Source organism: Acanthaster planci, linkage group LG13, assembly GCF_054643075.1.
Source record: "Acanthaster planci isolate LZ-2023a linkage group LG13, COTS_SCS, whole genome shotgun sequence".
Classification (NCBI taxonomy): Eukaryota; Metazoa; Echinodermata; class Asteroidea; order Valvatida; family Acanthasteridae; genus Acanthaster; species Acanthaster planci.
The window spans coordinates 11,904,480-11,917,826 of NC_141789.1; the positions used below are offsets into that span (position 1 = coordinate 11,904,480).

A 13,347-nucleotide genomic window follows, 5' to 3' on the forward strand; every position below is an offset into this window, starting at 1 on the left:
AATGCAATCAAGATTAGTCTGCCAGCTGTTGTTTACCCTTTTATTTAAAAAAAAAAACAATTCAAATATGCCTTACAACAGTACATTTACGGCTTGTGCACAAAGGATCTCTGAAGTGATAAGGAACAGCAAACCTAAGAGCTTCAGACAGCCTCACACCAAGACCACAAACCAAAAAATACAATACAGAGCTAGTAATCGATATGCGTATTTTAACCATTCCACCCAGCATGTGGTCACCCCATTTATGAAGACTGTGCATGTTTGTACCACAAATGATAAATGATGAATGTATGATTGTTGACTCGTGGATTATCATTTGTAAATACTTTCATTTTACCCTTAAAAACTCCAAACTGTCTCAAATTTCATTGGAATTACATGTACATGTGCTTGCAGCAAACCTGACAAAAAATACAGTCTCCTTGTAAAAAATCTGTGAGAATTCCGTGCTTTTCAGATGCCATTACACCTGTATCTGTGGGGAATTTTTTTGAAAAATATTTGACTGGTTCCTTGGTTTACATTTCTATGAGGTCTTGAGTTTTAATCAAATGTAAATATCAAAAAGTGATCAACTCTCATCACTGTGCTCAGAACTTTGTAATTCATCGAACCATGATGAAACATTAATTGTGAATATATTGGTAAAGTTGCAAATGAAAACAGTTGCAAATGAAGAGAACTTTCCTTCATGAATGGGGACACACCATTCAGCTCTTTTCACACATACACGTTTGTACTGTATGGTGTTTTTAAACACTTAGAGAAAAAACATTCTTCCGTTTGTGGTCAAGCACACCAAATTTGGGAGACACTTTGCAAGTCGAGATGTGTACATGATAAGAAAAGAAATTATCTCCATTGACCAGCGATGGCCATCTATGACAACTAAACCATCCTTAAAAACATCAACGTGGTGGTGCTTTGTGCTATTTAAATTGCTGGATGATAACACAAATCAGCTTCAGTGACTGATACCTAATTACCGTCTCATCTGGTTACATTTTGCCCAACCATAATGGCAAACAGCACCAGCTTAACAGTGGCACCAGAAGCTTTGCATGGTAGCTGTCTTGCAGGGCACTTGTTTTGTTCCACAGGGAAACCTCCTTTGTGCATACCCTGTGGAACAGAAGCACTAGCCTGCAAGATGGCAGCCAAGCAAACCCTCTATTGGGTCTCAATGCGAGCCAACTTTAGCCCTCAAAAAGAGTCTCACACACCAGAAATACAAGGTACAAAATTCTAAAGAGTTGTAATGAGAATCTACACAGCCTAGGATGCATCTGCCAGTGGAGTCACTACACCAGCAGAAAACTATGCATATTGCAGTGAAAATCTCAATGAATGTCTCAATTTCTGTTTGAAATATACGAGTACCTCAGGTTGTTGCTTTCAAATGACAAATTCTGCAGAGAATTCATTATTTCTTCATTTTTCAAGTCCATATCTCACAAATATTTGATTCAAACCCAGCAAAAGATGAGCATAATACTTCTAAATCCTCCAAATGGATTTGAAAAATATCCTCCAAATTCATAATTCCATCAATTCACACAAAATACAATCCCTTTCATAAAAATAAAATCAAACAGGTACTGAAAAGTTTCAAAAACTGTTAACTGCTTCCAAACTTAAGTATTTGATCCAAGGTCCACAAAGCCAAATGAAAGTTTCATAAAAACTATAAATATTGTTTATTATAGCTATACAAGAATTATATAATCTCACACATAGATCAGACATCTCAAAAGTTATTTCAGAGGCATAAAAACCTGGACACATTTCTTTTGTGTAAGTTGGTAAAGGACAACATGCAATAAACCAAAACGTCAGTGGTGTGTTGAATTAAGTGGCCACCTAAAATATTAAACAGGAACGCCGAGTTTGACATGCGCCCTCTACAGTTGATTGCAAGGTAGTTTCCACTGCAAAGCAAGTCAAACTAAAAACACAGGACTTATGTATTTTGCTAGCAACACATGAATGTAGACAATCTTTATTTTGTCCATCACCATGGAAAATGCTCGGATTTCCACAAACCAGGGCCTTCTTTGCACTAAACACGAACTTCTATGCCTTGACAATTCATCAGCAGATTAGAAAACGCACACATTTAGTTTTAGATGTGAACAGGCAAAATAAGGCAGTGCAAGCCATTTGACATTTCACAGGCAAAAGTAAACTTGATTGGGAGATCCGCTAATCCAGCAAGTTTGGCAGTTTCCCGGAGCTCTTCTAAATAAACTGTTCTTGGATCACTTCAAGCCCGGCCCAGCTCAGTTTCTATTTGCTAATTCTGTCAATCCCCTCCATTGGGAGGAGTAGAGGCCGAGAATGAGGCAAACATGGCCTTTGATTGAGGAAAAATGCCATGCATGGTGCAACACATGTCTCCAGAGTGCTGAGACAGAAATCATGTGCGGTATAATGAGAAGGAATGTGGCATGTTTTCCCCTTGTTTTGGCTGACCAGGCTGTGTCTTGGATCAAATTTTGACCGTTGTGAAGTAAACAAGTCTGGGCAAGGTCTGATGAATGTTGATGTTGGTGCACAGCCCAGTGATACCCTATCCATCAAAGTGTAACCAATTGCAAGACACCATTCACCAAATGCACTTCCAACTAATTGGTTAACAACGCGTTTTCGTGAAGCTATCAAAGCATATGTATGTTGGGATCCATACTTCCCACATCAAGTTGTGGAACCAGTCTCTTTCGGGCAAGGAATAAAAAGCTAGTGGTCACTAGTTATCACATTTATTTAATTTGGCAACAAGCCACTCCAGCATGTCACATATTATGATTTATGCATGTGAACGAAGAAATGCATTGATAAGTTCCTTGAACTTCCTAAAAAATGCATTAACACCGAGTTCATTATTTCCCGTTTCTAAGCTAGAGCAATTCAGTGGCAGTAAATTCTGGTCGACCTCACAGCTTGTAACAAGCGTAACTTTCAAAAAAGCAACCTCTTGCCTTTCTGTACAGTCCCAAAGTATATCTTTCAACTGAAGCATTCTGACATCCAGAAAATAGTCACTACATAATACATATCTCTATGCTTTCTCTGTACAATAGAAATATTACATTAGAGCCTAAATTTACAATAGAATTCGCACAAAATATCTTTTGTTCTGGCCCACACAGTTGGCACAAAGTTTCTACAAACACTGAAGACACCGGTTCATACAATACGATAGACAAATTAGTTTTCTTTCTCTGGTCAATTACTCTACAACTAAAGCAAAATAATGGCTCATTGTGACGACAGCTGACAACCGTGTTGCCCTGCAGCTGGTCTCTGTGCAGACCCTCTGTGAAGCACTATACAAGTAAATGGATACCTCTTCAGACCTTAATGATGGTATGCAGTGGAAACAAGTAACGTTTAAATTTTTTCTCGCTCGACTCAGTTCACTGAAGAGACACCTGTCTCCAAGAAGGGCACAATGGACCAGTCTCGATAATCTGCACAGCGTCCTTGCTTAGTACGGGAGAAAAGCACTTTAAAATGAAGTACCTTTCACTCATGAAAATTCCAGATACCGTACATGTACCACACACATATATCGTTAAAAAAAAAAAAAAAATTCCATGTAGACTAACACGTCATGAAAAATTCAATTTCAACTTATTCAACTTGCTACCCCCAGAGCATCTTCAGGAATTTTCTTTGAGATCCAAAAATCACTGCATGAGATGCCGAAAAGCTCTCATTTTAATAAACATTTGGCTACATGCCACCAAGCCCGATGAAATAAGAAATTACGAAATCTTGGCTTTTCTTACTCTCGGGTTTTTGCATGCACTAGAGACGGCCATTTCTGCCACACGATTCGACATCCCGATGAGTATTGACAGCAGCGTGGGCGGAGATGTTGATGGTTCCAATTGATTTCCACGGTGCAAAATTTGATCAAGGGCCTGCAATTCAATGGGGACTCTGTCTGGTGACTCCTGGCTCATGTCGACTCATACATGTACATGTACAATGACATTTTAACATTCTCACAACTGTCAGCAGGCGGACCGCTGCAGGTGCCATATGCAGGCTTGAACGGGAAATAAAAAAAATCTACCCATAGAACATGCAACACAGAGCGGAAGAAAGACGGGGAAAAGACTGATCTGCTGTGCTCAAATCATTACCTCCAGCATGGGTAATTACAGAAATTCAAACAGCTCTAGGTGACTGTAACCACCCCCCCAAAAAAAAAAAAACTTACGGCAGCAGAGAAGTCTGCTGAAGTCTTGGAAGATTCCAACTTTCTTCAGGGATATCATGAGTGAGAAACATTAAAAACCTCGAGAACTACAACTCGCTGTGGATGATTTGAAATTGAGTTTGTGTCTCATTGTATGTTTGTTGTATAATTACAACCTGTCAAGAGTAAAGACACAAATGTAAAAAAATAAATTAATAAATTAATAAAATTGACTATGACTCTAATTGTCTGCTTCATTCTTATAATGTATTCAATGCTGTCTTCCATTTCACCTGTTCCTTCTCTCTGGGTGCAGTGAAGATGTCTCAAGTTACCCTTACTGCAAACACTTGGTCCCACTTGCAGGAGAGGCAAGGGGAAATAGAAGAAAATTGGCTTCCGCAAACCATACAAACTCACTCTTCACTGGTGTAACCTGACACAAGGTCAGACTGAATGGTGCGGCATTAATGCTTTTCAAGAGATCGATCAGCTAAATAAAAAAAAGAATACAAACTTAATTTATTTTTTGAGTTTTCAATCGATATGTCTGCAAATTCAATTTCAGTTTTCCTCAAAGTTCTAAAAATTCCTAAAAAAATCTAAATGAATATGGCAACCTGCTCTGGTTTACACCTTTAGTCATCGAGCTGAAAATATTAAATGGGATTGATGTTTTGTGCCATCTGAAATAATGTTGGCTTTCCAAGGACTTTACCACAAAAAAAAAAAACCCACAGGAGAATAACTAAATCCCAGAGCTGCGGGAGGAACCACTCCATGCCACCTTGGTCGACATCAATTTTGTCCAGCATGCTACATGCATTGTGAAAAACAATGGAGGAGAAGAGAAACTATTCCAAGTCTTTAACAATTAAGACTTCTTTATCTTTACCTGGAGGGAAACAGTCTCTTTTTGATGGATTTGGGTCCTTCTGAGGTTTGCAATTGTCAGCCAACAAGCTGAGAACTGGTCACGGTGTTGGGAGTGCCAATTCCAAAATCTCTTATGGAACACTCTTGAATGAATCAAACTCATCTGACCTCTGTGAATGTGCATCCTAACAGTTCTAAAATAAAATGGCCACTAGTATCTATAGCAACTACTTGACTGAAAGTCTCCATAAACAATTTTCAGACCAAATTACTCCTTAGGTCTATGCATTTTTTAACTACGTTCCGACAAAATCAGATCAAATCTACTACTTCACAGTGCCAACAGTCAGTCCTTTGCCTTACAGAATACCAACATGCAACTGAAGAGCAAACAGATGCCTTATGAATTCTTTCTTTCTTTTTTAACTGTAAAAAAAGGTTCTTGAAAGAGGCAGCAAAGGTCACGTTTAGTTAGGGGGGGTCGGTGACATCATTCATACGGTGTCCAATCGCTGCCTTCTGATTCCTCTGCCGACGGATCCGGCTCAATGCACATCGTCTGGATGCCCTCTTTGACTTGCGGAGTGCCCTGGTCCTTACCTGCAGAAAGGATATGGGCGGGGGGAGGAACAAGAGGGGGAAAAAAGGAGGGAAAGGTTGATTACATCAGGTTACCATGGAGACAAGATCTCACACAAGGCTTACAGTGCTCCAAGCAATCAGGATTTCTCTAATGAGGATGAGCGCTGTACTCAAGTGGGTTTTTGACATTTTTACACTAAATGCCAGGCACTCATTAAATAGCATTTTCAGAGGCGTACGCAGCATAGTGGCAGATCCCGACTCGTTAAAAGACAGGAATTCAAACAGGTTGAGGGTGCCATGACCCTGTGTGCTCCACTGCATGTATTTCAATGAATCCAGATCCACCCTTGCAGCAAATGTAAGTATTGTAACTATACATCTATGCATCTGTATGTATTTAACATCTCTCCAAATAGACGAATGCAGAAAGCAAGCGCAGGCTTTCCTACGGAACATTACGCTTGAATGACTGCACAAGTGCCCATGAAACACTGATCAACAATGATGGAGGAAACAACCAGCCACAAACGTACACGTGTGTACATGTACTGGGTGACAGTCAAGCAACTTCTAGAACTTTTTTTCCAGCAACATGTGCTCAAAAAGCAAATGAAGGCGGCAAAACTCCTTTGCTGCATCCGCAAAGGCATGCACTCATTACAGATGGTGGTACTTACATGTACCTACGACTACATGAAAGTGCAAGGAAAAACACTCAGCAACAAGAACTAAAGCCGCCATCTTTGTCTAGTGCCATGACCTCTCCCATGATTAACACACTGCCAATGGGCAGAATATTCTAGGGAGCATTCTATCCCCTGAACCTCAACTTTTCTTCTTCTAACGTGTAACATGATGGCAAACACAAAACCAAGACATTTACACTTTATTTTGTGCCCAAAAAATGAATAAAAATTAAAGAAATTAAAATTCACACCTCAAAGAAGTTTCAATCTTAAAAAATGTAACGCACCTCTCATGGGAACAGTCAAAGTACATGTGTATCTGATGTTGGGGAAGAGCAATATATTTTGTAACCTCAAACAAAGCATTTCTGGCCCATCTTGCACTGAAGCAGTGCTGCACTGCGTGCCCCTCGACGACGCGCCTACATTCTGGTCAGCTGCACTTTCAATTATTCAAGCCCTCGGCAACGGCACGGTCTCTCTGGAGATGTATAGGGTGCTTCCATTAATCTTCAATGACCCCCCCCATCTCTTTCTCCCTGCAAGACCCTTTTGCACATGTGCGTGTCATCATCAGGATCGCCGGCACTCTAAAAGCTTGGATAAGATCGTCAGTTTTTGACGCTATCTTCTGTTTGCTTGTCAAGTGGACCGTACGCGTATTTCCTTGTTAAGTGGATGCTGAATGCATGCTTGTATAACAGGAGACAATCTGAAAAATAACACACCCCCTTTGCTTGCCCTGAATCTTGATAGCGTTCCATCAATTTTGTAACTTCTTCCCTCTGCCCCATCTCTCAATGGCATGTGCTGTCTAAATCTGATAGCCATTTATCTGAGTTTTACTGAAGTCAAATACTGCAATTCATCAATTAGGTCTCCCTCTTAACTAAGGATACTGCGTGACTGAACGTGTGGCTCAGAAGTACACACCCACAACAGATAAAGGTTCAGAGAGCAAGTGTAGACTTATCAAGAGTACAATTCTGAAATATTTTCGTGGACGTAAAGACTTCTGTCGGTACGCCATATTGTTACTATTTTGGGGGCTGCCACTTCATGCAAAAGACATCAAATCATACGGAAATTCTGAGATGACTAAAATACGTACATCTACATACGGCGCGTTTAGACTGATCATTCTCACAGCTGAGTTGAGGTTTGAAGTTACAGATATGCATGTGCCAACGATTTTAAGTAAAATGATGGACTTGCCGACTGTGATCCCTCAGAGTGATCTTGCCCTCAAAATCAAATATCCAACTCCCAAACTGGAGAAAGAGATGGCGAGAAAGGCAGAAGGGAAAGATAAGGGGGGGGGAAATTGGCAAGAGTTTCTTTTAAAGCTATCCTGCCTTGGCTGCCGCTTAAGTGCCAAATTAATCTCGAGGCAACTGTGCAAGCGACAGATGTTTGCGGGAGAAAAACAAGTGAATCCCGGGGAATCCAAGGCAATCCGGTCAACTTGATTTTCTTCTCCTCGACAGAAAGTGAAGATCCCCCGAGCTATGCGAATTTGCCCGAGATAAACACCGAGCAAGCATTGTGTGTGTGGGTACACGTTTCCTTTCTCTCTTTTTTCTTGATTTTTTTTCTCCCCTTCCTCCCCCCATTGGATTCCCAATTCAGGTCAGGTGCCTGGACAACGGTTGCCGGCTAGCTGGCTCATTTTATCCGTTAATAATTGAGATATCGGAGGGGTGGGTATGCCCAATGTCCAGAGGTCATGCCAAACAACATACAAGACAGGGGAAAAAAGTCCTGGTCATCGCGGGCAGAATACCAAACTTGTTGTCGGGAAGGATTTGCAACAATCAACAGGATTCTCTGCATTCAGAAAATCATACGTACAGCCTCTATCCTGGAGGGAACTGCAATTGGCTCAATCTGGATATGCAATCCCTTAAATCATTTATGGCGCTGCACTGCAGCACTGCCACATGCTTCGAGCGGAGACGGACTTGTTTAATTGTTTTTGTAAATTGATCCAACGGCAATTACAGATGAGTTTCCTGTTCCAGACTGCACTTTGTAAATTCTTTATCAGTTAATGCCTAAAATAAGGGAACCCAAGCAGATTGGTTTCAATTTTCTAAAGGTGGCATCAAGTGATGAAAAAAAACGTAAAAACTGCAAAGACTGTAGACCACCGAGTATCTCTCATCTGAGATCCCCCGATATCAGCATTAAAGGTGCCTCACATACGAAAGCAGTGTTTACTCTCAGCGATCAAAATAGCATATGAACCTGTATGCCCTTTTGAATTCTATTGAAAAAAACAACACTTCAAGAGGTGCAATGAGAAGTCAGAGTATGCAGGTTGGAAAAAACTTTCTCTAAATTGATTAAAGTGTGGCAAATAATTTAAAGTGCTATAGGCGTAGACATTAAATTCCAAGAAGTCTTGAAACGACAAAGCACCTCTTATATTCTTGGAATTAGTCCCAACACCAGCCATTCCCTTTGGAAATTTTTTCCCAACACTTTCACTTTTTATGCAATATGTAAGCACTGTGCATGTGATAAATGTACGATACATGGACATTCTACCTGCTTTGACAATGGACTCGACCAACCACCAATAAACTGTTCTTTAAACCAGCAAGATAAAAAACCCCACAAAACTACATGTATATATACAAGCCAGGTTACGATTTTCCAACATCAACTACAAAAGACACTCACCAACGTACATGTATAAACGGTAAAATAAATCACTAACAGCTCTGACAACAAATTGAGAAAATCCAGAAAGCAAATACCCCATCTATAGAAAAAACCTTCAATGTCAACAACAAAAGTCATCCGCGAACGAAAAATCTCTACGTGTTTCTTCTGAGCACGCTGAACTTTTACGGTATTTCTGACGCTGTTGAGCGTTTTACCGCATGCATCACTCTTGGTTGTGAGTTCACTGGCCTTTTTTTTTCTTCCTTTGCCGACGGCACAGAAAGAAGTAATCAGGTTTCAGAGAAGCTGACAAGTTCCAAGGCTGCGGGGCAGCAATTGGTGTAGCAAAACAACACCAGACTGACGATCCTGATGAGTCTGATCAATGTGGCTGGCATGGATGGTGTTTTGGACTTCCCCGGTCACTTTGCCAAATGCTTGTAGCAACTACATGTGCATGAACATACAATATTTTTTCCAGCAAAGTGTCAGTGCCTGATTTTTTGCAAGACTGATACAAACTTATAGCATAGTTTCCTTTTTTGGGGGTCAGCCCATGGGCCTGTTCACTGCAAACGCAAATGCAAAGCAAATTTGACACCACGAAATACAATCCTTGCACAATCTGCCGCAGCTGAAACGCATGAACTCGGGCACAGGCATGGTACTGATCCTTCCAGCAATGTTGCAAAGTCGCATTTGTGGTTAACTCTTGTGCCCAGTATGAACCGACCTGAATCTGTTTCGCGTCTTTCTTTCCATCAGTCCTTTTATTGGATTTTTTTACCCCCCCCCTAAGCTGATTTGGGAATTCTAGAGATCAATGAAGTAAATTAGGACAGGATTGAAGACGAAAATAAATGCCAACATTGGCTGTCAAGACACCGATCCTTTTGTAAAATTAGAGACCAGTCGCCTGATCATTTGCTGAAAAAGAAAAGAAAAGAAAAAAAAAATGCTTTACATTTTGTCACAGAGCTTGTTTTGTTGTGTTTCACTCTGATTTTTTTTGGGGGGGTGGAAGAACCAGATGGCACCTGATCAGAGCAATGACCGACTGGACAGACTGTGTGAGCACGAAGCTGAGAGGCATCTTTGCATAAGCACATTGGAACGGTGGGGTGAATGATGAAAGCATAATGCCATGTGACCACACGATTTGCCGGCGAGTACATGAACGGTACACGTTGCTCTAATCGACCCAAGCTGCCTAGTCTACTGACAACGAATAGAGAACAACAAATCAAAAACACTGCATCAAATTTGAAGGCTCAGGAAAAAACACAGACAAATAACGAACACGAAACAAATATCTCCAGCCTGCATCAACATTTTGTTAATTCTTACAGCATTAGCCACATGTTAAACACTGCATCTTAACTAGTGCATCAGCCCCCAAAACACATGCCTCCACACAACGGCAAATCCAAATTCCTGCTTAACTTTCATTCATGCAGAACTCTTCCCATGTCAGAGCCCACCGTAACATTACAAAGCAGCAAATGCAGCACACAGGTAGGCTGAGGATGGAAACTGCATTGGACAATCTGTATTTGAACTGCAACACTTCAACAGCGAAGGTTCAAGCGCCTTGGAACCAACTGGCTATGCATGGTATCGGTAATATTCGTGATGGTACAGTCACCAGTTCCCTATTCAGCCATTTTTACTGTTCAACCAACTAGGCGTCACGATGGGTGGTGAAATACGTAGGGACCTGGCGACTATACAGTCACGGATGCTATACTAATAAATTAAACCTGCTCTAGCTTGATCAAAATTTCTTAGCAAATGCCTTCTTTTTTTCAGGTTGAGTCGCTTCACACCAACCTCAATGCATTTGACAACTGACTGAACTGACGACAAGCAACGGAACAAAAAAGCAGAGGAAAGCCGGCCAATTCCTTGGACAGGATGCGGTGGAAAAGGTGACCATAGGAATGACTGTGAAGCTGACCAGATGAAAGAGCCAGGTCAGCAAGGCTGAATGAAACAACCGTGCGAAGGAAGCGTGTGACACACCCTATCAACCCCAGCCAAGGCACAAGGGCAATTGGAAGTGTCCCTACCCCCCGCCCCTCTTCTTTGCATTTTATGCCAAATATCCACACAGGCGTTTTCGTGTTCAATGTTTCAATGTGCCTTGAAAGGATGGCAAAAATGCTTTGTGTTTTTTTCTCCCTCAGTTGTACAAGCAGCCAGGGACTCTGACCGACATGCTTTCTCGTATTGGGCACTCTGACCCATAAATCTGGCAGTGTGGCGTCTGCCTTTTGATGATAACCATCATTTTTCCTGTTGAATAGTCAGCCTCCCATGGCCAAATTCATCACATAATGTTTGCAAAGCCACTCATTCCTGTGGTGTTATCGTGACCATTCATCAACAGTATGTGTAATCGCTGTCTGTATTCACAAATCTGGTCAGTTTCTGACATCCATTTGACTGGGTTTTCGTGCAATAATACCCACTGACCCTCCAAGCAAACTACAAAATGCCAGTCAGGCTACTTTTCAGGAGGTCACTGAGTAAACAAGAGCCAACAATCACTGATTAAAAAGGACGCACGTACCTTTCAACTGTCAACATTTACACTTAACAACCTTTGCACGGATTTGATAGAGCGTGTCCACACTAACAATTGCAATTTGACAACACGTGCACACCTACCTGGATCTAAAAAGTCAAAGACAGAAATCGAAGAGGGCTGAGACGCTATCCCGGGAAACTCCGACACACAAACACAAACAGGAAAAAAAACAAAAAAAAAACAAGAGCTACAACAATGGGAAAAAGATTCTGCAACGGGACTTTGTGAATACTAAACACATTCAGGAGAGGGAAAAAATATTTAACTTGAAGTTAACTTGTAAAATCTGTTATGTCATGAGTGTTCAAAGTGAAACAGTACGTAAGTGTGTCACAGTGTCTGTGCAAGTGGAAAGAAAAGAAACCAACACCACAAACATGACAAACAGCAGTGATGACTTATTTCTATAGAAGGAGATGGGGTTACAGTAGATGGGACCTGGAAGGGGGGAGGGTCAACTGCATACGTGAAACATGCACGTGGTACATGCATACAGAGAGGTGGAGCGATGAAGCGGTAGGCACTGCCGATATCGTATTTTGGCCGATAGTGATAAATCGTATTTTTTGTATCGATATTTTTGATACATGTATATCGATATTACCAAATAACTAACATCGGTGATACTGATATCAAACCCATATCGATATATCGGCAGTGCTTATGAAGGGGTCAGTGTTGGTTTACTCTACATGGAAAAGGGAGAAATCATTTGAACAAAATAATGTTGAGGAGGGGTTATAAACAAAGGGCCGTTCCAATTTTGGACGTTACACCCTGCTGTTGAATTATAAAAGTAGGAGAATGACATCAGCTCTACAGGAACTTGACCTTAGTGAAAGTACCGGTCAATTCCGTAATACACAGCCCTAGCAAACAGCAAGTGGGCCTGTTTTCCTCGTGGTGCCCGCAAGCTTCTTCGAAGCCCAGAGCATGACAATATGGCCGGAGAAGTCTGCAAGGACCTAGAGGCCAGAAACAAGCTCAACATCATCCATGAAAGAGCCTGCATTCCACTCTCCTCCACCAAGAACACACAACAGCTTGGCATTCCCCAGCCCTTAACCCTAAACGAGCGGGGAGGCAGAAGGGGAGGCAGAAGGGGAGGTAGAGGCTGAATCTCCCTTGACATTTTCCCTGATGTTGCCACAATGCATTTTCTCCCCCCCCCTGGCACCGAGCCTTCAGGCATTTTTCCATTAATGCCTTGCAATTACACCTACCGGTACTTCGACGCCAATTTTGTGAAGATCAGAGATGCCATTCTCACAAAATGCCAATATTTCCCAGGTCAGCCTAAAATGTACACTTTTTTGCCACTGACATGCTCCATGCATACGGGCAGACAGAACCCGACGCCATGAACTTCAATTAGCCATAACGTAACCATATACCGTATGTACGTCAAATGGAATTGAAACTTAAACAGATGTATTTATAATGACTGTTTCCTCAAACATGCCAAGCTCTAAAAGGATTAGGCATTGGACGGTCGAGTTCTTAGGGAGGCAGAATCTGCCTCTCCCCGGCTGTGAGATGGTCCCATTAAAAGCCCAGGTCTTTTAGGGTTACATGCGTACAGCCCCTTTTCTTCGTGAGCCCTGTCTCGCTGTGCGTGTGTACACTGCGCTCAAGTTGTGTCCCACTCTAATATTGACCATTCGTGCTGTTGACACTCTCTCCGCTCAACTGCCACCCGAAATACACCTCATTTGTCTGGGTGAGCGGTG

General features: G+C 41.6%; 1 protein-coding gene across 5 annotated transcripts in view; it reads right to left on the reverse strand.

The window, feature by feature from the left end:
- Positions 1-13: 13 nt before the first annotated feature.
- The window catches only part of LOC110983110 (adipose-secreted signaling protein-like), a 50,348-nt gene continuing 37,014 nt past the window's right edge, over positions 14-13,347 (reverse strand). For 4 of the 5 annotated variants that reach the window (XM_022242070.2, XM_087144637.1, XM_087144638.1 and 1 more), the window contains exon 4: positions 14-5,686. In XM_022242070.2, the coding sequence (XP_022097762.2) occupies positions 5,577-5,686 (110 nt within the window). In that variant the 3' untranslated portion in view covers positions 14-5,576. Of the gene's footprint in view, positions 5,687-11,697; positions 11,756-13,347 lie in introns of all 5 variants that reach the window. The other variant, XM_087144636.1, reaches the window with a different exon arrangement.